Raw genomic sequence first — 27784 nt, forward strand, 5'->3', positions numbered from 1 at the left:
CGTTAAAAAAATGAAATTATTTTTGTAACAGAAATAGTAAAGTTTTATTTCATGACAAGTATAAGATTATAATTAATGTTAGTTAATATAAAATATGTTTTAGCCCGAGTTTTTAAGAGTATAAATAAATACATTATATTTAATTAAAATATACATTTTTGTTTCCTTTTTCATACCTACCATATTTCTCCTAATCCTCTTTTCTCTATTGTTATTTTGGCTATAGTAAAACATCTATGATTAAGTATTTCAGTGTCATATTTCTTCATTGTACCAAAAGCGACTGCTTCTTTATAATATTTACTATGGGAGCTGTACACTACTACTCTTATTCTACCCTGTTTCTAGATTAGAAACACGGGCACTGCGTTTACGAAGAGAGAACCAAGGATAGGTACCTATAAAAAACAATCATGGAGCTTAACGCCACAAAAGGAAAGGTCGTCTTAATGATGGCATCTGCAAAAATTTTATGAAATAAAACAAAGATATCATAATGTTTTTTTTTTATTAAAAATATATACAATTGCATAATTAATAAGGAATAAATATAGTAACATATCGTGTTATTGCTTTATTTCCATATGTGTAGGTACGTGATTGTCTTTTAAAATAAACTTTTATCTAATTACGTTATGATAATCTTATGAATTAATAACAATGATTCAATCGTAACACAGTAACATTTGTTTGTGTATATTTATATTTTATTTAACACGTAGATATAATTTCAAAAATGGACAAAAATAGTGCTCATATAACCCTCTCAAAATACTGCTATTTTTCCTACATTTTGATCAACACATTTATTTCGAAATTATTAGAGAATTGCACATAAATTGAAGAGATAAAACCAAATAACAAGTATGGCGTTGATATAAGGTACATCTTATTGAAACGCTATTTACATTTTGAGAAAAAACATTAAAGAAAGGAAGAAGTATCAGATTTAGATTGAGAAAAGGGAAGTGAAATTCTATTTTATTTAATGTGAATTGTACTACTAACTACCTACATGAACGTCTTAATATTAAATTGTAACCAAGCCAAGTCGGATGGATTTATTATTTATAACCTTCGACAATTCTCATGAATATACTCTGTGGTGCAGTTTATAGCCACCCATTGCCATATTATGAAACACAAACACCAATTATAATTTATGTTCAGAAAAAATCAGTATGAACAAAATGATTAATGAATATGCTGTAATTTAATTTTAATCCAAGGCAGATTACAGTTATTGGCAACGTCATTGCTTAGCAAAATCACGTCCCTTTAATTACGAATTTTAATTTTCCACTTCTTCACTTATTAGAACTATATCACAGAGTAATTTGTGAGAATAAACATGGAGTTGCGCTACGAAGAAAAGCTACATATAGGAAATGTTAGAGCTAGCGCTTGTGATTGGTTACATTCTTATATGAATTTATACCTACGTCGTCTAAAGCGTAATGAAGTCTATTCACAACGGTTTAAAACCGTTCAAGAAAGACACTCTGTGCGCACAATGTAAAGGCATCTAAATCACCGTTGTCCTTAATCTAAACTATTCTATTGAGAGAAAGAGGGAAAAGATATGCAATAATTCACAACTTATTATTCTTTGTCACAACTTTAGGAGGTACACGCTCAAATTCCACAGAATAAAGTTGCAGAATGTTAAGAAGCTTCTGCCATTCAATACATCGTGAGACAGAGAGCAACAAAGTTATGTATAGACCCATCTCTGTCTGTGATAAGACCAAGTATGTCTTATAAGACCAAGCCCCAAATCTTTCCAAAGGTAAAGCTTTTCTTTTGCTGTTCTAAACAGACTGTTAATAATGTCGTCAAGTGAAAAATAAATTACTCGATTGTGCACAACAGCTCCACAGTTTCAATGATACGAACAAATAATTTAATGTTATCTGCGATATTACGCTGGATTCAGAATGAAATGTATCGCATCGAATTCATATAGTCTTATACGATACAAAGGATAATGTACCTAGGTAGTTTGTGGGACTACCGTGAAAGATGATATTTAATTAGATCCTTAATAAATTTTAATTAAATCTATGTGAGTCCACGATTAATTTACTTTTTCACTAACAAACCAATGTATTTTCACAATTTAAACATGTATTCAACCTTCAGTCCGTATACCTTATATTAAATAGTTGAAAAATACCAATCCTTCGCAATTTACCTGTAAGAAAATTTTCGGCATATTTCCTTGATCGAATATCTTTCGTTGTTTGTTATAAATATATCGTCATTCATATTTCTACATATAGAGAAAAAGTGCAATTCATTAATGTATTGCTTTAAATCTACCAATAGCTTAAAGATACGCGCCAAATATTGACCTACTGTTTGAGCAAAGACATACCTATTAGTAGTTTTTGTATTTAATCCATATACTGCAGTTCGTCTGATATAGCATGATGTGAATTGAAATCATACCGTTTTATAACGACGAACGAAACAAAACATGTTTCGTTTCGTCGTTTACATCATCGCCTTTATAATCTACCCATATTTCTTTCCGATAAATTGAATTTATTAAACCTATTTCAAAATCCTGTTAAATTGAAATCAAATAATTTACCGCTATCAAGATTACTATTGTTATAACGTTATAATAAACTTTAACCTTTTGACAATTTCATTTAGCATCATGCTGTATTACACAAACTGCCTTCGTTTAGTTCGCGCCAAAACTAATGATTTTTCTACCGCAAATATATAGTAGACGTATAAAAATACAATTGATTTTGCCCATATTATATTAGAAATATTAGCATCTAAAGAATGAAAATGTAAATGCAGAATTGATCGCAGTTTTGGCGCCAACTTCAAGCAAAATCGACATAAATAATATTCTATGTTCTGCTATTTATAGTTATTTTACAGATTAATAAGTAGAAGTAGGAAGTGGAAAGATCGAAATAGTAGAGAATTACCTTAATTATACCTACAAAAACTTAAGACAATTTCAATGTAACGAGATCTTTGCGTTTAATCATTTACGTAATTCGAAGTAAATTTTCTATAACATTACGATTTATCACGATCACAAGAAAAAGATTCGTTTTAACTTCACTTCAAATCCCTATGCTTAGGTAAAGGGTAGGTAACGCAGTAAGGAACCTACTTGTTTTGAAGTACGTACCTATTAATATTTTGGTAATGCTTTTAGGTAAAATAAATCGCAAAGTAACCAGATTAAGAACATAGATATATATACAATATGCAATTTATAATGAATTAAATAAATCTAAACAATATTTCTCAGATAAATTATTTATTCATATAGCCTCATGGGCAATGGTAAGTAATGAAAAAAATGCATTATTCAGTAATGTGCAAGTAAATCCGCCTCCTGTTTAACAATCGCAAATTGCGACTTATTTATTTACGTTAAAAATATTTCACTTTTCGAATGAAAGAGTCACTCGATTTCAGTACTAGGTTTACCCAGTAGACACATAATTTTACTCTTTTTAGGTGTTAGTTTATGAAAGTATGTAATTTCATAAACTAATCAGTATTGCGTATACCTACCTACTAATCATTTTTGGTACTTCACAAACATTATCCAATGTCCATCCTACCTACTCCAAATATGAAATAACCTAGTCACCCATCAATAAATTCTTCTTCACACATACACGATCATAATTGTGCATCAATTGAAAAGTTTACTATTCATCAAGTAATTTTCTTCGTTTCAATTTTATTCATAAACTAGGAAAAAACAATCGCTTTCAAAGGAAGGCATAAAGATAATTCTGAGAAGAAAATACAAGCTATAATGGCCGGATGAGTCGTGTGTGCGGCGCGGTGCGGTGCTACGAACACCTCTGTAATGCTCGAGATCTGAAAATTGGGAAAAAATTAATTAGTCGAAACGATTTTTCTAGTTAATAACTATGCTATCCTAATTGTATTCAATAAAAATTCTTACAATACGATGCCGGAGGATAAGTATTACAATTTTACTAAAATGAGTGTTTGCGATCTTATATTTTATTTAATGTATTACAAAAATAATTCTTATAATATAATTTAAAATGTAACAGATAGTTCTCGAGATTTATTGAAAGTCCAAAATTTTTGTTGAATCATTTATTTTTTCATGGTTACAAATTGACAAATGTATTCATAGTATCAGAGTACTACCGCATAAAGATGAGATAATTATTGTTAAAGTGAAAAAGTCCAAATTATTTGACGCAAGGAAATAAAACCTCTACGTAACTAATATGTTTTTGTATGTAACTCGCAATCTAATCACAGCACGAGCTGTCATCAGAAAAATATGTTATTCCCAACCAATGTTTGACCTACATAAAACGAATGAGGTTGTCATAACAACGAAAAGGAAATTTCTATCTATTGGACGGGTGCAGATACCAAGATGAAATCGCATCTGCTGAGTTAAGCAGACATATATATGGAAATTTATACGTAAATGCAGCAGACGTCATTTTTAATACGAAAAGTTTTAATAAGAAATTTGGTCAATATATTTCCTACTTTTACGCGTACGTACACATAGTATTATATTATCTGTGCATATACGTAAAATCACAGATAACATAATACTATAGTAAAAATAGTAAAAGTAAGAAATAGTACAGTTATGCAATGGGGAGTGAGGACATCTTATTTAAAGAACACGGACACGACGTGACTAACTTTTAATATAAGTATGTCGTTATTTGGTCGTATGTATATATATATTTATGCAAAATTAAATAATAGGTAAATGAATAAAATTAAGAGTCATCCTGTTAAGTTGTTATTGTGGAACCTACATAATAAGTAGCTGTTATATCCCAGTTCAAACCAAAAGCTATCTTTATACCAATATGAGCCAAAGAACATTTTGTTTAGGCATTTGGATTACAGAAAAAAAAATGATTACTTCTTCTGCAAAAAAATGTTATTATTGGATTTTTATTTGTCACTTTCTTTTAGACTATTGAAAAGTCTTAAAAATCGCGACACTCGACTCGCGATCTAATGATCCCGTAAAAATAAGCTATAGAGGAACTGCCCTGGTCCCGTCCTGTCCCTTTGTTTTATTACCTAAAAACTGTAATATAAACTCGTAACTATTTTGAGAATCGATGCTATTAACGCTAACCTCATTCTCCTCGAACCTCAAGCTCATCGCTAACTACATTGTCTTTTTTCACTTTTCTTTTTCTATTAACCAAGTTTTTCTCTTATTTCATGAGATGAATGTATGTATTTATACGTTTCTCCTCGTTAAAGAGTAAACAGATTTAACCAGATTAAGGTTTCATCAGATTATCTACTTATTATTTCATGTGTGCAAAGCGGCTTTCACAATATTTATGCTGTGTTGACTTATTTAAATGAGCCGAGTTGTGGGAATATTATAGGAATTTGTAATATGTATCTGTGCTTCATTTAGTAAAACGTTATTTTTCGTAATTTGACTAAAGTGCACATGATATGAATTCGAAGTTAGAAAAAAAATCTGAAAAAAAATGAAACAAAGTTATAAAAGATAGCTTACGGATGAAGAAGTGATGCTATGAAGTGATGATCGTTACAAAGATTTTGGATTCCATTGCACTGTTGGTATCGTCCAAGCACATCCACCTCTAGTCAAACATTAAAATAAAAGAGTAAGATTAAAAAAAAAACAAAATTGATGAATGCATATAATTTTTTTTTTTTGAAAAACATTTTATTTTATATATTAATACATTTACTGATATTTCACGTAGGCGTCACTGCACTAACATTTTCGAATTAAATGCTGTGAGTTGAGCCAATTATCCTGATAACACGTTATGTACAACTGGCGGAAGAGCGCTCTTTATTCTATTAAGATTTGTCAAGCATCTCATATTCTGTGCAATGGAATATCTTCTTTAACTAAGATTCAAAATTGGCTTGAAAATAAGGGGACAACGAGTCGGCATCCTATGGAACAGAAAATAATAAACTGAATAAAAGAAAAGTCAGGAAACTTTGCTATAAGATTACATTAGGACTCGGCAAACGAAATAGGTTACCTAAATGTTAATATTGTAAGGACAGCTATCACACAGTAGCACTAATTAATAATGTTGGACGAAACTCTTTTTATGTAGACGGCTCGTAAGATAAAACATTCATTTCATTGTGGAAGTCGAGCACGCTTCGGCACGAATTGGGCCAGCTCGCACCGGGGAAGTATCACACCGCCACAGAAAACCGGCGTGAAATAGTGGCATGCCACTGTGTTTCGTACGGTGAGTGGGGGAGCCGGAGACCCGTTTCCTTTACCTCACCCGTCCCAGTCCATTCCTTCTTTCCAGTCGTTAATCCATTCCTTTTCCCTTACCGCAAAAAAGCGGGCAGCGCATTCGCAGAGGCCCTACCTTTGCGAATGTTCATGGGCGGTGGTGATCGCTTACCATCAGGCGAACAACCAGCTCAGTTGCCCGCTATGAAATAAAAAAAAAAAAAAACAAATATGTAAGGAACGCTCTACTGAATCTAATTTAGCTACCAAGTTTCTTCGTGTACAAAACAAAAGATGAACGCATCAAAAACGTGAACGTAACGTCTATATGCCATATGCAAATATAAATGCCAAAAGCAAATACAAAACTGGGAGGTAATTGTTAATTTGGGGCACTTCAGCAAACCTTAGATTAATTTGGGGAGCTTAGGACAATAAGAAAGGTAAGGGCGATTTGGGAAGCTTATGATAATTTCGAAAGGTTAGAACAATTTGGGAAGGTTAGGACAATTTGGGAAGCTTATGACAATTTGGAAAGGTTAGGACAATTTGGGAAGCTTATGACAATTTGGAAAGGTTGGGAGAATTCGGAAAGTTTAGGAAAACTAGAAAGTTTAGGAGAATTTGAAAAGTTTAGGAGAATTTGGATGTTTGGAAAGGAAGGTTTGGTTTTTAGGTTAAAGGATATGAAAGGTTTTCGATATTTATCTTGTGTTACCTATGCGGCGTTCGGTGTGGCGACCCCGGCGGCGAGGCGGCGGGAGAGAGCGCGGGCGTAGCGGGCGCGGACGCGGCGCGGCGTCGCGAGTACTCCGTACCGCCCACCGCCATTGCCGTGCCGCCGCCCACCGGGTCCGTCACGCGTGTCACGCTCAGTCCGGACACGGAGCGGCTCGGCCGGGATGGCACTAGTTTATAATAACAGTTTCGAATACCCTCAATGTCGCACCCCATCTGATGAGTCTGATGTGTCAGACCAGATGAAACACTATCAACTTCAATTTCATCTCATACATTTTTTTTATTTATCAAATATTCAATCTATCAAATCTGTTAATATTTAGTAGTTTTCACAAAAAATCGGACTATAACGCTTATGAAAATCATTGACCTATCACCAGTTAATCACATATACCTATATAATAGATGTGACAAAGAGAATATAAACAGAACAACCAAAAACCCAGTTTTTTATCAACTATTATCATTGTTTGTTTGTCAAGATAAAATTGCTTTGTAATTGATGTGAACTGGAAAATATACATGAATTGAACCATAAAACTTTCATTTTGATAATATCTTTCGTTAACTAAATTAGTTTCCATCAACTCACCACCAGTGTAGCTATAAAGCCCAGCGGGAGACGACCGCGGCCGGTAGCCAGACGCAGTGGAAGCTGTGGACAGTGTGGAAGGCGAGCGCTTCAAACCCGAGGAGTCTCCCGCGCCAGACGTAGTCGATGGTCTGCGGGGGCGGGGCTGCCTCTTGGAGCCAGTCCTACATACACCTGCAGTTCAATGTACACGGGTGGTAGAATTGTGGAAATCAATTGAAGTATAAACGTTTATTATTGTATTTTAATTCTATCACAGGTAACTTCGTTCTTACTGGATACAGATCTATGAGGGTTTAGGTATACCCTAACATTCCTGATTAAAAATTGCATTTAATCGGCATAAATAATAATATATTTATTATTACATGCTACCTTCATATCATTGAATATTAAAAACAAACATGAACAAGGAGATAGAAAAATTAAATTAAAACCGTTCTTACCGACCTGTCGGGCACTGTCTGCCCATGGCGCACTTGCCCTCGCAGATCGTCCGTTGGCTCAGCATTGTCTGATATGAATCGAGCATAACGCGGCACTCCGCTATATCGCTGTCAGCTAGGGCTAGGGACGGGTATCGTTCTTTTAGACGCCTCCTCTCCTACAATAGGGAATAGTAGTAAATAACAAAAATGAACCTTTATTTTAAATCTCGGTTACTCGAAATAGGTAGGTAGTATTGTGACTAATAAATAAATGAGCTAATTAGTTTACGTTCTCAAGTTGAAATAGTAAGTCAATTTTGATTAGCTCTAACGGTGGTTATAATAAACCGTGTTCTAGGTTTACACTCGCGAATATAGAAAATTATTGCGCTTCACTAATTATTGCTACTAACATTTTTGTATCCCGTATTTCACTTCCGTTTGTTTTTGAACGACACAAAGAAGCTTACAAAGAAGCTTATCTATGTTTTACCGAATTTAACCAAAATAATTAAACGTGAAGCGTAGCAGACCTGCTTTCCCAATTCGCATAATATGATATGAGAAATGATAAATTTCATTATCTACAGTTATTGCATTATTTGATGAGACAACCACAAACAGTGTTTAATGAAACTTGGTTATCCTCTAAATATTAACACTTAGGTATGTCATAACATCAAAGCTCGTATAACCATATTAGGAGATATTATGGCATGATGTTAATGTTTATTAATATTTTATGTTACTGGTTATCACACGTGGGGAAAATCTAATTAAAGCTATGAATCCCTCAATCATTAAATTGGAAGTATGCGGCCGTTCAATAAGCCTATAATCGTAATATCGTTCTACGCAAAGGTATTATTGAATCGTTTTGTTTCAATTAATGTTCAGTTTCATTGGCTTTTGGACATTGGCTAACGAGTTATGCGATTGATTAATTATCATCATTTACGTAATTCGAATGAATTTTGGAATCCGAATATTTATATTTACCCGATTGTAAGTGTTGTAATTAACTGACCTCATTTTAAGAAATGCTTTTTTTTGTTTGAAATTAATAACATTGAGAAAGTGTTGTAAAACAGATTCATATATCATTCTAATTTTTTAATTCTGATAATAAAAAGATATAATATGATACCTACTGTAATATCATACTTAATGTAATTTAATATTAAAGCGGATGACACAAATTCTGTTATTCAACGGTCCAATTAGATTCCAATTTAAGACCGAGGGCACATATCGATGACATTCCTGGCTAGTTATAACTTATAAGAGTATGTATTTTTATAACTGGGCTTTAATTTTCCAAACAAGGAGATTAAATTTGTATTTAATTATTCATTGTTTGTATAAGAAGTATTTTTATAGGAACCTTTTGTGGGATGGCAAACACACACCACGTTATGATAATAATCTGGTGGATTAATTTTACTTCATCTATTCTGAGCGTTGTTCATAATCATCGCAACATCTCGACAATACATACATATTATGTATATAAACACACATACGTACTAACACTCTTCTATAGTTATACTCACTTCGACAAGTTTATAAGTCTCGAAGTCCTGCAGCTGTCGAAGAAAGCCTAGGTTAGGGTTCGCCACTGCGCGGCCAGCTCTCACCACCTTCAAGGCTTCACGCCACGAGAGAGGCGTTACCGACATAATATACGCCACCGCCACGGTCACGCTTCGCGACATTCCTGCTAAACTAAAATATTTATTTATTTATTTGAAGGTTTACCAGTAATTGTTACACAGATAACAAAACAAGTATACGTCCCATCAAACTTAATGTTAAGTGTACAATTTATAATATTGTTAATGTGAGATGGTAAATGTTTATTACATATCGTTTTAAAATAATTTGAATAAATACAGTGCGTTGGGTTAATTGTGGATGTGGGCTAACTTTTAAAAGATTTTTTCATTGTAGGTTTTCATAAAGTATGTATAAAAATTGCAAGGATTGGAAGGAAAATAGCAAGACATTCATATATACATTTTTTTTAATAATTTGTTAAATAACTTGAACTCCAACGTCCAAATCTATAAATCCATTTAGGCTGATTGTGCATAAATAATAAATCATATTATAGCAATTAAAACGAGAGCAATTATGGTTTAATGTCTGTTTGCATATAACCATCGTCCGCTTATTAAATTTAAGTTTGGCACTAACATCTGAATATAACATTTATGGTTTTATATTTATAAAATATAAGATCCAGATTTTACATTTAATGGATAGCTGAAAAACATCCTTGGAATAAAATATTAATGTTTATAAAAGTACCTTTTTTGAATAAATACACCAATCGGCCTTTTAACAAGAAAGAGTTAAATAGATGAATCTTTTAAACCGTGTATCCATCTACTCATTTCATATTACACAGGGTTACTTCACGTTTGATTAAGCTTACATAATAAAATAGTTACGCTGTGTGAGTTTTCAATGAGCACAGAGTATCGATATAAAATAAAAGGGATAATTTTATGTAATATTTTCTGAAGCTTACTTAAAAATACTTTTTATAACAAAGTGTATGTTTAGTAGTTTTAAATATCTATTTACTACTCATTTCTTTCTTTCCCTTTTCTGCCACCACTAAGTAATTTCTTATGGGAATGAGATGTTTTCCCGCCGTAAAAATTAACCTATGTCACCTAACCTCTTAAGTATTAATTCCACACATAAAAATCATGGCTCCGTTGTGACGAAAAGAAGTACTAACAAATAAAAAAACCCTGTCGCATTTATTTAGTCTTATTATAATGATTATGGTAGGCAATAAATTTTCTTTTCGAGGTCCTCGAAAATTCGTTACGCCTGTATAGTTGTAGACTGTTACAGATAAAATAATACTAGAATACTATTATATAATACTATATTATATAATAGTATTACCATTATACTGTCATATTACCGAGAAAATATAGATTCAAGTTGTTAGATACAAAATGCGACATTTGGTTCATGAACCAAATACAAGACATTTTTTTCCGATAACATTCCGGATTCTCTATTTTATTATTTTATTGTTTTTTTCTAATATCTACCCTCCTTGAGAACAGAAAGTTAAGATTAAAAAAAAGTTCTAATATAAGCGCCAATCAATCGTCAATATGTGAACACATTGTAGAATATAAAGGAGAAATCCTTTATTCGTCTCAAGATTATTGGATATTGCTTCGATTGAACTACGTAGGTACCGTTGGGAACTGTTAAATTGCTTTCAGTTCCGAAATCCACGTGTAAATATTTTCATCAATATCGTTTACGAACCTACTCGATTGGTAAGAAAATATTAAAGAATAATGGACGCTTTCACTATTTTTGGCATGCGAGGAATTGGAACGATGTATTATTATATGTATATATTTCAATATTTTCAAAGATTATAATTTATTTATTTGAAATAAATATTCGTGTAATTCTTTTCTTTATTTCTTTCTGTTTAAATTACCTATATTTATTACCGTTAACATTACCTATTTATTAATAGTCAAAGTTTCTCATTTAAGTTGAAATAGAGTTAGTTTGATGGAAACTGAAAAGTTTTACTCAATTTCAAAAAACGTTGCTTTCATAAGTCTCGGTGCCGATTACATCACGTGAATATAAATCATGTACCGAGTGTTCAGTTATGGCTCCGCGCCAGAATAATTGAAGATGGCTTGTTCTTGTTATCACGCTATTTTTAAGGTTACTTAGTTATGGCAGAGATTACTAAATAGTTTATATGTATTATGGTACTTATTTAAACATCAAATTAAAAAAATCTTGAAGAAATAATTCAAAATGTGTACCTAATTCGTCCATGATGAATATCTCTTGAATTTGCCACACCAAAAAGAGTATCACAGATATCTTAAAGCTTAGGTGAACCTAACTGGTGTGTAGGCCATTAGATTTTTTTTTGTCCGTATTATTATATTGTTACAAATGTAATTTCCATATGTATCCATAATAGCTATTTCCAAATTTAAAAATGGTTTGGCGCTACTATTGTTTAAATTTGATTGTCAATTGAATTAAAATGCTACCGTAACAATAATTGTGGTTATTAATGCATCTTCTATGTGATTAATGCTATATCTTTAGCCGACTTGGTTCATACTTACTTACGATATTCCAAATAAATAATAATGGAATTCATAAGTGCATAAGCAAATCGATCAAAACTATGTTTAATGATTGAAAAAAAGTTAAATGAACATAAATATGCTTCCTAATCTTACTTTTATTAATTGCTGTATACTATCGAATTGTGTTCGTTTGAAATTTTTAATGACGTAATAGACGTTTCAACGATTTAAGGAAATGAAAACCTACTGGTACGAAAACTTAGCTTATCAGGTTAAAAGCTTTCTATAGGTAATTACTCTGTTGTACTATAATTTTTTGCGCTATTGCGTCAGCGTGGAGCAAGATGAACAAAATCAAAGCTAAATATAATATGATTCTTAGCAGATACTACGTTTAGATAATTTCTTTAAATTTACTTATCTATATTCATAAAAATAACCTTACAGAAAGAAGAGACATTAGGGAACTAACTATTAATTATGTTCTACAATTTGAGATATAATTATACATTCTCTTTCAGCTGTTATTTGTTTGCCTAAAAGCGGGTTGCCTATTACGTATTGCATAAAAATTTTATACGATCTACCTTTTTTTACGAAAGATGCGGGGGCGGAGGACGATGAAATTTGAAAAGGAGTGCAGAATGTTAATAATTTAAATAAAAATCTCGTCAGATGCTGATATTTGTGACAGATTTGAGCAAAAGCATATTTACAAACCTCTATATTATTTTCATAAGGTCATTAGTATATGGTTAATAAAATCAAATTAAAAATTAAGAAGAAAAAATTGAAGCCTATCTGATGAAAATAATATAGGTCTAACTACTACTATACCTACTATTATAACTAAAGTGGTTTTTACGTGATTGACACACATATTAACTGACAAAAATATATGTAAATAAACAGATCAACGGAAAATAATGTTACTAACCATTGTTGATAAAACATACTTAATGCGTAGCCATTTCTCTTTTTCAAGTATATTTTAATGTTTATAATTGGCCTGTTTACTATTTTATAAGATATGTTTATCTATCTACATAGATAACGTCAACAAATCTATTTGACTTACCAATGAATTAAAACATTTCCGTCCCGAAGTCTCGCTGCGTGAATAAAATCGTTGCACAAACTGAAGTATTGGGTCAGATTCTGATCCGGCGAATCCGATGCCATTATACATAAATAATGTTTGTCCTGGAAACAAATTATAGCTTCAAATATAGGTAAGACAAAAATGATGCTCTTCGTAGGTACTTTAGCGATTCTGTAAACGTGTTGTAATTGTTTAAAATAATATCGGAATTTTTTTTAATTGTTTGTGACTTTCCTCACATTAACGATTCCATCGAAATTGTTAACTTGCTAGAGTCTAAAATCTTTAATATAAATTATCTATCACCTATTTGGTTTTAAGTTTTAACTTCGACAATTATTCTCAATTACTATAGCTATGTTAAAAAAATTTAACCTATAAATTAGTGGTCACGCAAACACGCTCTATAATGCCAGTAATTATAAAAGTATTCCATAATAAATAAAATTCGACTACTATTTTCAACATAGTTTTTTTTTTCGGCATTGGCATTCTAACAATATGAGGTACAAAAATATACCCACTTGAGTTTACCGAACGTTTACGAAATATCAAATTTTACATCAGTACTAAAACTATGTTTTCAGCTATAAGTAGGTAGAACTGGTTTTTAAGTCAATTTAATTAAAACAAAGTACAATTATATTTTACTCTCAAACTTATTTTAAAAGGGAAAATGGAAATAAGGGTGTGCCGTTACATTATAATAAATGAAAACGCCTCTAAACATCCATTGCCTTTCACTGAACCTACCCTCATACAATAAATCATGGAGGGCGAGCCACATCCGCTACTGAACGCGGTTGGCGTCGGACGTTTTCATATAGTTTATTTTATTCAGAAAAAGGTTTGTATTTGCATTGTTATGCAAACATAAAAGCTTTTTGTCATTACGATTGACTAAGAGGAGAATTTCAAAGCAATCTCCCGTAAAAGCGCTCACAGAACGTCTACAATTTGATGATTTTTAGCCTTTTAGGCGTCGTTTCTAAATGGAGTGAAATAAAAATGTGCATCTGACAGACTCATGGCAGTGGAGCGTTCAATTAACTTTACGAGATATACGAGTGTACCTGACGAATGCTTAGAATATATTTTTAAAGGGGCTGCATTTCCAGATGAAAAGGTGAATAGATAGGTGAAGAATTGAGCGCAGGTTTATTTTAGTTTTTCATACACAAAAAAAAAACAAAGTATAGCCATAGAAAGGTTTCATACTCTGGGTTCTCATTTGAGCCCAATATTATAATCGTCATAAGAATGAAATTAAATTTAAGAAGTTTCATACATTATCATTATTGTAGGAATTTACTTTATGCTCTCTTCATTTGCTAAATCTTTTTTTTAGTCTGCATAGGATAGAAAAATATAATAGTAAATTCTAGACACGTCATATAACATTTAAAATCATAGACGTAGACTTTATAATAAGGATCAAAGCGGTTATGTCATTGTTAACAATTCACACGTTCATTTTAAATTGAGTCTTCAGACTAACACAGTCATGCCATACTAAATTGTTTCGTTAGTGTCTAGGGAATAAACGCATTTAAAGTTTAAAACTGAATCTACGTGCCCTGAGTATGGTTATAGTCTATACTTCTTGACTTATATTATAAAGAGAAAAGATTTGTTTGTTATGTTTTCACACAAAAACACCTAGACAGATTAAAAAAAAAACTTTCACCATTAAAAAATTACAACTTCAATTAATTATTGATAGGCTGTATATGTATCACGGGGGAAGCTGAAGCGAACAGCTAGTGTATTTTATGTACTAAGACAAACAATATGTGAATAATAAGAAAAATAATTGTGAGAAAAGAATTGCTAATTGTAAAAAGTAATTATTAATTATTTTTTATGTTGGAATAGATTTATTTAGTATAGTGATTTAAAACCAAGTGCAAATTTCATTATAATTTGTAGCAGAAACTACCTTTCAATGAAAATAGCCGCAAAACCATGTTAGAACTGGCAACTCACAATGATTACATCCATTTCATATACGACATAGCTCTCGCATACCACTATGCAGTTTAATTACTCAACAAAGCACAGAAGGGTCTTTGTACTGCCTACATTCCCTAGTTCTGTTAATGGCTATATTTCGTGTAACGTTAGTGGACTAGTTTCGACTCATTCTCTAAAATACGGTCGCACTCAACAATGTTAAACTACACACAAAGGATTTGTTCACAGAAATCAGAATAATAATGTAATTCTACAAGTTTGAAAGTCAACCGTATTATTAAAAGTGTCCATGTGGGTTGGCCATGTGGGATCCGCAGTCAAATAAAAACAACTTCAAAAATAACTTTCAAAAAATCTGTTATAAAGTTATCTTTACACCTTTTTACGATTTTTTTGGATATCCATATTGATAGGGTAAGAAAAACGAAAGGCCCCTTTTTATTTGGGCTTTATCTTTAAGGCGCCATTTTGATAATTTATGAAGCTACCAAAATTCTGATTCATATGTCAATATCCGTTCAGCCATTTGGTCTGTTATAAGGCGTGTCAAAGAAATTGACATACCTACATGTGTATAGCCTACACAATTCAGGGATCACGTATATATCCAACGGTGAAGTCCAACGGTTCTGAAATCGATACAATAGTTCCTAAGATCAGCGCGTTTAAACAAAAAAAAAACCAACTAATCAGTTTTATGTTATTACATATACCTTTATAACTTCGAAGTCTTATTAAACAAGGCATTTCCATTCCATATTATGCAAATTTGTTATCAACGTGAAAAAAAGCAAAGCTTACTCGCTCGTTTCGTTTTTATTTACAAAGGTTCGTTACGTATCCCACAATTCAGCTCGGCTTAGGTAACATTATTAAGTTATACAAGCCTTCGTCAGCTGAATGTGAATAAATGAAGGGATGTCGAGATTAAAGCGGCGTTATTAATACCGCTGTAGGTGTAATAGGGCTGCTAACCTTCTACATATTAATAGAGTTTTAATAAGGTTATGAGCTACATAATCATGCTAACATTTTAGCTCGAGTGAAAGCTCGCTCGCTCGCTCGTCGTTCGTACTGTTTATTTTAGGCTTTCCGAAATATCTTCTGAATCTTTTAATATCTAGAATCTTGAAGATCTTAAACTACGTAAAGCCTGCTAGTGAAATAAACACATCAATGTTTATAGAATAATATGTATTATTCTGGTACATAAGCTACAACTCTGGTAAGTTACACCAAAATTATTCAATATACTTATAGTACCTATGCAAAAAATATAATTGCGCTCTTTTCTAGGTCCGGATGTATTATTGATGTGTACTATATTTTTACGGAATAAAGTATTGATATTAACTATCATCACTAATTTAATTTTTTTGATAAAAAAAATGTCAAATTTAAAAAAAATAAACAAAATATCAAATTTTACAAAGCTGCCAGCCCTACGTATACCTACGTTACACGTCGAAACATATGAGAATTTTATGGGGATGAGCATCACAGCTCTCTTAAGACGTAACAATGGGCCGATATTTAGCTGAGGGAATATAGATAAAAACGTATTTTTAATCTGAATTTGATGTGTGTAAGTCCTTTAATAAAAAGATTTAATATAATAGTCGTACTATCTAAATGTAAGGACTAGCAATAGATCTAGATGTAAGATAATAAGTGATAAGGTATATTCAGAGCTACGTGCAATAATTATATTGTTATGATTCATAAGTTTGTAACGGATGTACCTACTTGGATCATAATTCATATGCAAAATATCAACACCATAATTGTTCGACAAAAGAATCGAAGAGTCGAATGGGTTTTCTTTTGATTATTATGATATAAGGATTTGATTAAATTGGACAGCTATCGATCAAACGCGAAACTTGAGCATAACATGAACTAAATAGTCGATCCGCGACTAGCACAAACTAGAAGTTTTGTAAATAGAAAATGTTGCAGCACCATGTCTCGAACTTTGCTGAAAGAACACAATTTTTTTTATGAGACAAAAAATTGACGATCGACATTATCGATTGCCTGCCCGCGATGTCCGCCTCCAACGCCTAAATACTACTAACTTATAATCCTACTTACTATCCTACTAATGTTATAAACGCGAAAGTTTGTAAGGATGTGTGTGTTTGTTACTCTGTACAAAAACTGCTGAACAGATTGCAATTAAATTTTATACGTAGATAACTGGACAACTGGATTAACATATAGGCAACTTTTCATCCCGATATTCCTACGGGATACGGACTTACGAGGGTAAAACCGAGGGGCGCAGCTAGTACTTTATATTTGCGTAGATTTCAAGAATATTACTTACTAACTCAACAATCAGTTAAGTCGATGTAGGCATTGTACATATAACATATATATTCACTTTATTTTGCAATAAAATAAGGATTATCCCCAAGCTTATGTAGAATGAGAGCTATTCAAAAATATTGCCTTTCAATGGAGTCTTCAGCGAACAATCAATAATAAATTTAAAAAGAGCTAAGAAATACAAAAGTTGCGCATAGGGAGCGGTCGATCGAACCTATCGCCACAATACTAATCTAAGCATCAAGTCTGGCTTTATAGCGTCTAGCTAACTATCGATTTATATTAACAACAAGGTATAATATATCACGGCGAACATAACTTGTTATGTCAAATTTTGTGAGTTATCGATACTCACATTAATATAACTCAGCTCATTTGAGTGTGCATGATTTCATTAATTAATACCCCCTACTACTACTTCTAACAATAGCAACATGAACGAATCTGTATATTTTTCATATATTTTGATAGTCCGCTTTTACGTCGCAATAATTATCTTAGAGATAATCGCTGCAGTTCGATAATATGCCAAAGTCCACACAAGCGAATCACCGGCAGAAAACTAGTTAGACATAAAACAATACATACAATATGTCTATACAACAATTTTAAATAAGAAGACAATTATTTTTCAACCCTACATTTTAAATTCACATTTCATTCACGGGAAATGTGCATTTTTAATATGCCAAAGCGATAAACTGTGGAATTTAAACTTACCTACAGAAAATTACACCCACGTTTCTCTCGTATATAATGAGGTCAATTCATATGTAAAACGCGAATGTCGAATTTTGTTGAATGCAGAATGTATATGTGTGGCTATAATAAATAATAATATACAAGCTCAAATATAAATAGCATCTATATTTTATACAATTTCAATAATTTGAAATCATTCCAGAGATTCGTTTGCTCTTTGCTCGCCCACTTGAAAGGTACGTAATCATTTTATTAAAACAATACCACACACCTTTTGATATTTTCACAAAATGAATACCTATGAGTTTATCTTCAAGTTAATGCATATGAAAATTTGTGTAGAAAATGGTTATCGAGTAATATCGTCATGGTTACGTGCAAAACCTGGCGGACAGCTATCGTCCTATAAATTCACAATATTGCGAAAGTAATATGTTAACAGGATACATACGAATGAACGCACGACTAACTTGAAAAGCACGATCCATCACTCTTTAACATGTGTCCAAGACATATGTTTAAGATAAAACCATTATTCAATGTTATTCATGAGTAGGAACGCTAGCGCTTATCTTATGCAACAAATGCGGCTGTGAAACGTTTCAGTCTATTTTGATATAAAATGCCGCTTCTGACTAATACCATCCTGATCAAACAGCTAGAACGGATCTCCGTGGAAGTTCGTAGTCCCATTTAAAAAAGCAATTTATACATTAAAGGTTTCGTTAAAAAAGCGTTAAGAGTAGCACAAATAAGACATTTAAATACTCTTAGAAGCTATAAGGGAGTAACTTTTTGCTTACAATGGGGAGTACTAAACCTAACTAAATGTGGATTATGGCTTATGACTTGTAACTTTATTTTTTTTCACGTTTGTTGAATAAAAATATTTAAGGATGATGTCTCATTTTAATACTGGAACAGAGTAAAAAGGTGACCCCAAAGACAGGTGGCATATGTCGAGATCGAATAATAAAAGACCACCGTCCTATATTCTGCAATATATTGACCCCGTCATATTGAATGCAGTGTGCCTGCTCTACATACGCTAGTCACCTGGCATTGAGCAAATATCGGCTTTCTTTGATGTATACAAATACCTTTTTAACCAACTTCAGTAACGATTAGATTAAATTTTTTTGAATATTTTAAGCGTGTTACATCAGAACTCTGTCATTTATAAAGCGACTTGGAAAGTTTTTATTTGTTTAGTATTCTAAAGGTTTATCAACATTTGTTACATAATAATCTTTCTCCTAATACAATAACATTAACAGCTTGATATTATTCTCACTAAACTAACATTAAATAAATAAGAATTAAATTTTTTAAACTGACGTAGTAACTAATGGATATGATATGATAGGAAGTGATAGCCGCTTATAAAAGATTTAATCGTGACTGATGCACTACTAAAAAAATTGACCGATCGATTCCTACGTTCGCTTAATTTTTTTGGGCCATCTCGCACTGCGGAAGTACCACACCCCTTTAGAAGACCGGCGTGCAATAGTAGCATGCTTTCTATCATCTTTGATATTCAAGCAAAATCTATAATAGCATAAAAGCTTACCTAACACTGTCGAGAATCAGATAATTCATTCAATGAGGTTTGACTGACCAGTTCGTTTAGTTTTATTTATTCGCTACGGCAGCGTCGCGTAGGTAATTGAAAACTGACGATTTCCAATATATCTTAAATTTTATCCAGTAGATATATATTTTGCAACGTCCTAACATCAATAAATAATGAATCTGTGGCTCGCTTATTCTGACACAAGACACAAGGTTCTAAATTATCTGTGACACTGGATGAAAAGTTATTAGCTACGCTCAGTTTAAACATAGAATATAGTAATTTATATGGAAGTACAAAAATAAACGCAGCAGGGAGAGCAATGTAACAAGGTCACAGACGCCTTCATACAAGGACTAGAAGCTTAGACTCAATGTCTGCTGGAGGAGATAATTGTTCCCTCGGTACAGATTGTGATGAACTTGAAACTTTGAAACGAGAATTGAATAATGGTTATACTTCGAAGGATTCGTGTAGATGTAATTTTCCTATTCATGAATAATAAGCCACTCGCCGCTGACTGCTCGAGATGACCCAGGACAAGAAATAATAATAAATTGTTACTCAGTAAAGATATACTTGATTAGCTTACAAAACATTTGGTCATCATAATTTTATGAACGAATGATCAGCCTATTGCCGCGAGTCCGGTTTAATTGACTCGGGATAAAACAAAACATATAGCCCAGAAATTATTCAAATCTACAGGTAAAAATAATTTATAAATTTGTTAGAAATCAAAAGGATTATATTTAACATTAGTTTGATCATAATTAGAATGCACTGAGATTCGTCACAAGTGCCTATTTAATGTTATCAATTGATAACAAATCACAGCTCGTCAACAAAGACTATGAACAAGTGTGGGTAGGTGCGTCGAACGTTGAATAATTGCATGTATAATAATGTATTAAATGTTAGATTAAATTGTAATAAGTAAATTTAATTAATAAATAATTTGGATTGAGGTAGTGTATATATAAACGGAATAAGTACCAAAAATGTGAGTGGCATTTGATTATGGCACGTAAATTTTTTTTTTTTCATTTTAAGACTACAACATTACTCACAGAGTGTATTCTCCTTGCAGCGTCGTGAATAGACAAAATGTGCGTAATTTTATATTTATCTAATTGTACTGGATCCTTTGAGTCTCTGTAATTGCCCACATAAAGCCCGGGAAGCACCTGGAACAAATAATTATCAAGTTCAAATTTAAATTAAACGATTTATAGGAAAGCTTAGTATCTGCACGACTTTACGGGTGCTTAAACTTTTAATCCTGTTTGTTTATCAGAATACACCTCATTAAATGTCACAGAAGTTTACAATTAGTTTAGTAGTTTAACACATCAATCTGCAAGTTGGGACTAACCTTAACAGTAATATCCCAAAGGAATCTCTAATTAACTATTCCTTCGATGTCCATTAATAGATTTATAGAACGTAATGTAAAGAACAAACTTATTATTATATCATATACATGATGTACGTCATTATACTGATTTTTAAAGTTCATATTTAGTATTGTGAATATTTCCCGATCATTCTAGGTCCCTAATAAAAAAAAAATATAAGTTGCAATCATTCCAACAATTTACATTTCGTTGCGTCTCAAAACAAAAACGTTTCAATGAAAAATCTATTATAATACAAAACCCTATACTTGCATTATATTCTGAATATTATTTTTTATTCATGCACACAACAATGGGAGTTATAAAGTTCAAACTGCAGTCTTCATTACAAATGCGGATATACAAGAAAAAATACGGTCCCAAACACAATGCATTCTGATGATAAAAGAATCTAGTAGAAAAGGGTTATGTCCGTAGACTTTAATAGTTTTTAATCAAAAACATTGCAAACGTCTTCTTACAGAAGCTTATTTGAACAAATAACACATTACAAGCATTGCTAAATACAATAATGCAATGGATTATAAGACACATCAAAAACTGTAAACAATATTATATGGCATCATCAATTCAGACTATGTTAATAAATAAGTTTGAGAGTTTGAGTTCAATGTTACATGAAAATATCAGTAGTCATAAAATTATGACGTACGGGTCTTTTATCCCATAATAGCGATCAATGCCTATGCAGAGGCCCTACATATCTGCAAGTGGAGGGTAGTTATCGCATACCACCATAGATTAAACACTTATATACTGGTACATACCGCCATCTCGGTTGCCCGTTCTAATATAAAAAAAATCTTAAACTTCAATTGCCTTCTAAAGGGTTAAAATAATTTAAAAAAACTTTGCTAAAATAACTTTTCGCTCGGAACAATATGGAGAAAATTGTGTGTTCTTTTGTTATGGGCAAATTAGTTCCCGTGGTTGGAAGTGTAAGCGTAGTGCGGAAAACAATAGCTTTGCCGCGTAGAAACAAAAGTTACGCGATTATCAACAGCTTTCATTTATTTCAAGCTATTAAGGTAAATAAAATAAGGCCGTGATGTAAATGTCGTGAAATAACACTTCAAAGTTCAGGTTTTATGTTAGGCTTACGAAATGAAGCTGTATATTACAAATTTTTAAAGAAAATATATAATTTGGGATTCGAACCCGCGTCTTTAACCAAACCAATTTCCTATCGGCTAACTTTTATATTGTTTTTCACTGCAAATAATCCTCTTAATTTTTGTTTGAACAGAACGTATTTCTTATTAATTCTGTTATATACAAATACAATTACAACTAGACTCGTTTGTCTTCTCACGAGCGCTGAAAGGTTCGCACGTTTAAGTCGTTTAGATTTCTACAATTTTCACAGGTAGGGTACAATGAATTGGTCTCGTAGTAAAAGGATGAAATGATGAATACGCACATCCTTGTTACAACGAGCGATTTGCAAATTCTTACAGCACAGTAGGCTATGTACGTATAATATGAATTTAACACAAATTATTTAATCATAAACATGAAACATTAAAACATGCGCACGGCAGCCCTTAAATTGGGTCCCGAGCAACTAACAATATATCGTTTGTAGGCTACAAATTGTAGCTCAGGCCCACCCGCGACTGATCTATTTAAACGTTCTCACAGAACGATGATTAATATACTATGCCACTGCCTACAAATATCAAATTAACATTTGCTTTATAAACATCGACAAACAATCTCAATGCAAAAATAATTGCAAGTTGTGCATTGCTTTTTTAAATCTGTAATAAATTATGTAATTCCAACCCAATTAATTGTTGCAAAGATATTTCATTCTGCATTTACATTGCGTGACTGAATAGCGTGACAGTATCGTGAAACTTGTCATTTCAATGCGTCATTCGTAGCATTTAAAGCAGGGGCAAACATTTTATGTGACGAGATAATATCCACTGAGTCGTCTTTGAAGTGGTAACTTCATTTCAAAGGTATAAAAATATTTTAATGCATTTTCATTGGCTTATACAAAAAAAAAAGAACAATTAATATAATTAATGGAATAGATGTAACATCTCATTAAATCACTAATACTCCTAATATATTGTTTATGTAGCATATTATTATTATGAAGCTCAATATTATTTTGTTCAGGGTACATATTAGCTCGCATCTCCTGTGTTTTAGCTACGAGTTTACGGTATACTTTACTATTCCCTCACAGTCAATCAAGATTAAGCTTATGACCTATTTGCCGGTCAAGCGGACATATATAAACTTTATTAATTTGTTTCTTTCATTTTCTTTATCTAATGTCCATGTGACCAGCATTTTATAACCTGCTAAAGCAGAAATTTTGTTTTTATGTCTCAAAGAGGACAAAAGAAAAGAGAGCGGACTATGTTTATTATTTTTAGGTGATTAGTACAATAGTTGTGTATAAATGATTTCAATTATTTGTAATTTAAATTAAAATTATTTATAATCATACACTGACCTTCCATTGAAGCCTTGTTAAAGAGTTCTTAAGCTTGCTGACAAAAACAGTTCGAGAAGAGATGATTGTTGATATGACACGTAATGGTCTAAAGATATCCGTTTTAAAAAGTTCTTCTATTGAGTTTTACGATAAGTTCAGAGGAGATAAAATGTGTCGATAATATCTGGCTGTTGACATTTCACTAACGCTACAGTGTGCTACAGTCGAGTTAATACAAATTTTAATTTTGTTGACCATAGCGTTCGAGTAATTTCAATCATGTTTATTCATATAGTAACTTTAGATGAGTTTCATCATTTCATCTTTCTGTAGTTCTTCTTAGGATATAATTGATTGTAAAATTTAAATCCACGGATTATTTGAATACCTACACAATCATTGATAGTTGAAAAATATCGACTTCCGTTCATTTTCATTGTGGTCATATTTTTCAATACATATTTTTTACTCCCATATGTTTATAATACCTACTTATGTAGGTACCATAATTGTTTCCTTCACTTTTAAAATGAACATAACGATACCCTTCCATATAAACTCAATTCAACGAATACCAATACATAAAAATTTTCATTAAATGCTAATGTAGGTTCATTATGTTTTGAACAAAACAACCACTAAAGCCGTTCTATTTAACAACGGAGACGACTGTTTTCAACAATTCGGAATTGCAAAGCAAAATTTACACAAGCGTGGATTATGGGTTAAATAAATAAAAATCGGGTCTATGTGCCCGCTGGGTCGCATCTTTGAGCCTTTGGCACGTTTGCGAGACAATTTCCAATTCGTTTTTATTGCAAATCGATTCATTATTGCGAGCGATTACCTTTGAGTCTCGCGATTGTTAAATGGGATTTTATTTGGCATACACTACCTGTTACTAAACAAATCATATTATTATAAGGAATAATACTGTTTTCACTTATATTGTAATGTCCGTCTTATAGTACGTAGGTAGCCAAAAAGCCCGCGTAATTCGTGTTCTTGATAAAATTCCGCGACATTTGCGGAAATAACCGAAAGCTTTTTGGAATACCAGGTTGCAAAGTCACGCTGTATTTGTTTATAATCTAATTCAATAGTTCGGTCAATTTAGACATAATAATAGGTAAAGAGGAACAAAAATTCCAACGGAGACAAGTTCTTGTAGAGTCCTTTTGTGTTACCAATATGAAATAATCACAGGTAAAAAATTAATCAAAAATCGTAACTTTTCTCGAAAACAGTAAGGTTTTATAGGAAAAATGTCCCCAAAATAGTAGTTTTTAGGCAAATCTAGTTACAAAAATCGAAAAGAAGGCAGAAATTCTTCGAGAAAATATGCAATTTTGGGTGTTCCATAATATAATGGACCCACCGCTCGCGTAGACAAAATCTTGTACTTCGTATATCATACCACCAAAAAAAATATTTAAAGTTGAACCTGACTGTCAGTTATCACCATATAAAATTTCGTCAAACTCTTTTCCTTTTGCCCAGCGGTTTTGACCTGATAAACGCACATACAGACAAACAGAAATTCATACTTTACTGGACGCAATGTGTAGGCATAGATGATCAGATTTAGTGATTAGGTTCTTATTCCGGTCTCATCGGATTTTCTGTTTCACCAGATTAAGAGACAGACAGCATATAAAGTGTACTTATGGTATTCATAAAATATTTATCAGATATCAGTCATTCCAGTATCCTACTAATACTATTAATATTATAAATGCGAAAGTTTGTAAGGATGTGTGTGTATTTGTTGCTCTTTCACGCAAAAACTGCTGAACCGATTGCAATGAGAATTGGTACGTAGATAGCTGAACAACTGGAATAACATATAGGCAACTTTTTATCCCGATATTCCTACGGGATACGGCCTAACGCGGGTGAAACCGCGGGGCGCAGCTAGTTTGACATAGATTCAAAAAAGAAAGCATCAACTAAGCTAAATTAATGTAAATGTATAAAAAAGATCACAAGAAAATTATTTCAGCGAAATAAACGCTATACAAACTCCGTGGCCACTTAACATAACATGCCTCTTAATGTCAGGTTAACAGCCAAGTAAAGTTTTCTTTACTAAAGGGAACTGGAACGCGTATTATTAAATTAAATTATACGTGAAGAGGGTTAGAAGTAAATATATAAACGAAAATGGATATATTACTATCGTATACTACTTATATGATATAAATTATGAGTAACAAACATCCCTTTTAAAGGTAGGTTTAAGTTTGCATTAGAAATATGTGTAGACGACCCGGGTATTAAATTTCGGTGTGATTTCTATGCATTCAATATTGTATATAGTTATTTCTTTCCAAGTGAGGACGACATATCTAATAGTCGTATCTGTCGTATGTTAAAGCAAAGGGAAAATCGGTCAACTGGCTAGCTGAAGGTAAAACTATAAAAAGGGAGACGGTCTTCAAATATTTTCCGTCAAACATCTACATATATTTTATTCATTTGCCTACAAGCCAAGGACGCTAACACGCTTTCCCCAAGGTAACCAGACAAGGTAAAAAGACAATTTTCAAAATAGGTCCCTATAGTACTTGGACTTTACAAAAAATCCTCTGACATTATTTGAATGCATCCACAAATCGATTCAGAACTAGTTACATTGAAACATTACCCTCATTTGGAGCAATAGAGCTAGATATAGCGATCGTTTTCAATTCAAATTTATTTATTGCTTTTATATAAAATGCTTATTACTTTAGGAGTCACAGGCGAGGTTATTTTTTGGGACTAACTATTAGGCTAATGGAAGGGTAAAGTAACTATTAGACTGTACTAGATATTGTATTGATAACTGAGGTAGTAGGATAAGAACTAATACAAGCTAATATACAAGTATTAGCTTGTATTAATTCTATTTATAATTTAATTAATTTTTTTTAGTACTTAATGAGCATTTATTAGTATTTAACCTAAAAAAAATATTTAACTTAACTAAATGGGGAGCCATTTAGTAAAATTAAACATTTTTTTTGCTCACTGAAGGCACGCCTTTTTTTGTTTTTTTTTTTAAGTTTTAAAATTTTAAATAGTTTGTTCGAATGTTAAATATTGTATAATCGTCTTTTATTTATTTCTTATTCATTAAAGAAATTTTAACTTGAGGGTGAAAGTAATTAATTTTGATGAACTCTTTGATAAATATGATTTGTCATTAGACACTAGTAAAAAATTCCTGTAAATATATATTCTAAAAAAATCCAAATATTACTCGATGACCGTTTAATATGCATTATAATCATTGTTGATTGGAAAAAATAAATAATTTAAAAGTAATTTAGGTACATAATGATGATTATGATTAATAAATTTATAGTCATCAATATAAATACATAATATAATATAATAATATATTATTTTGATGACTATAAATTTATTACTTATTGAGTACTATAAGATTTTTTTTTTTTATTCTGAAAGGGTGTTATTTTTTATATATTTTTTTAAATATAACCATATAACCAACAAGACTGAAAATCAAATTTTTACATAATGTTACAAACTCCCGTAGCCTGGCTACGGAATTTACGTGCGACAAAATCGTAGCGATGCTACGTTAACATTACGTAACCAGCCCCTCTCCATACCCTCTCCGCAGAACAACAAAAGGTATGTGATATCATTTATTTACTTACCTTATTCATTCCATTCCCCATTTTTAATGACGTCTTCTACCTAACTATTGAGTAAATTATTGTCGCTTATGCGCTTAACAATTTTTATAACATCTACAGCTACACTTCTAACAGTTTTAGTAAAATATATAAATTCAACATTAGATAAATTATTATTTAGTTATTAATGTCAGTTGTCAACATTCACATCACTATGACTACATTGTTGATACCGGTGAAACGGGATTTCGTCGATATCGTTACGACTTTTTATGTTATTATGATATTACGGTATGCCGTATAACGCGCCAGCTCAAAAAAAAAAAAAATCCCCGCGTAAATAGTACTTTTTTCGCTGAGTTATCGTGTATCGATCGCGTTTTTTTACTCGTATTATGATTTAAGTCACGGTTCGTTCGAGCAAAATAAAATACATGCAGACATCGTTGCTGGCGGCGC

The 27784-nt window shown here is 32.0% G+C and overlaps 1 protein-coding gene across 2 annotated transcripts; it reads right to left on the reverse strand.

Annotated features, from left to right (window-relative positions):
• Positions 1 to 1306: 1306 nt before the first annotated feature.
• On the reverse strand, positions 1307 to 27784 carry LOC119840922 (dual specificity protein phosphatase 22-like). Of its 2 annotated transcripts, XM_038367701.1 has the most exons (9): positions 27347 to 27784; positions 20876 to 20992; positions 13199 to 13323; positions 9571 to 9742; positions 8040 to 8193; positions 7590 to 7763; positions 6975 to 7164; positions 5540 to 5627; positions 1307 to 3867 (listed from the first exon to the last, which is right to left on the reverse strand). In XM_038367701.1, exons 1-8 carry the CDS (start codon positions 27365 to 27367, stop codon positions 5573 to 5575), a joined length of 1008 nt encoding a protein of 335 aa, XP_038223629.1. In that variant the 5' UTR covers positions 27368 to 27784; the 3' UTR covers positions 1307 to 3867; positions 5540 to 5572. The 2 variants fall into 2 exon arrangements, with proteins under 2 accessions (XP_038223629.1, XP_038223631.1); XM_038367703.1 differs by lacking the exon at positions 5540 to 5627.

This window comes from Zerene cesonia, chromosome 7, assembly GCF_012273895.1.
Source record: "Zerene cesonia ecotype Mississippi chromosome 7, Zerene_cesonia_1.1, whole genome shotgun sequence".
Taxonomy (NCBI): Eukaryota; Metazoa; Arthropoda; class Insecta; order Lepidoptera; family Pieridae; genus Zerene; species Zerene cesonia.

Coding starts and splice junctions, on each gene's coding strand:
- LOC119840922 (XM_038367701.1), bottom strand. CDS start 27,367: ATGGGGAATGGAATGAATAAG. Junction 7,764..8,039: donor GGGCAGACAGTGCCCGACAG/GTCGGTAAGAAC, acceptor ATTGAACTGCAG/GTGTATGTAGGACTGGCTCC. Junction 7,165..7,589: donor GCTTTATAGCTACACTGGTG/GTGAGTTGATGG, acceptor ATTATAAACTAG/TGCCATCCCGGCCGAGCCGC.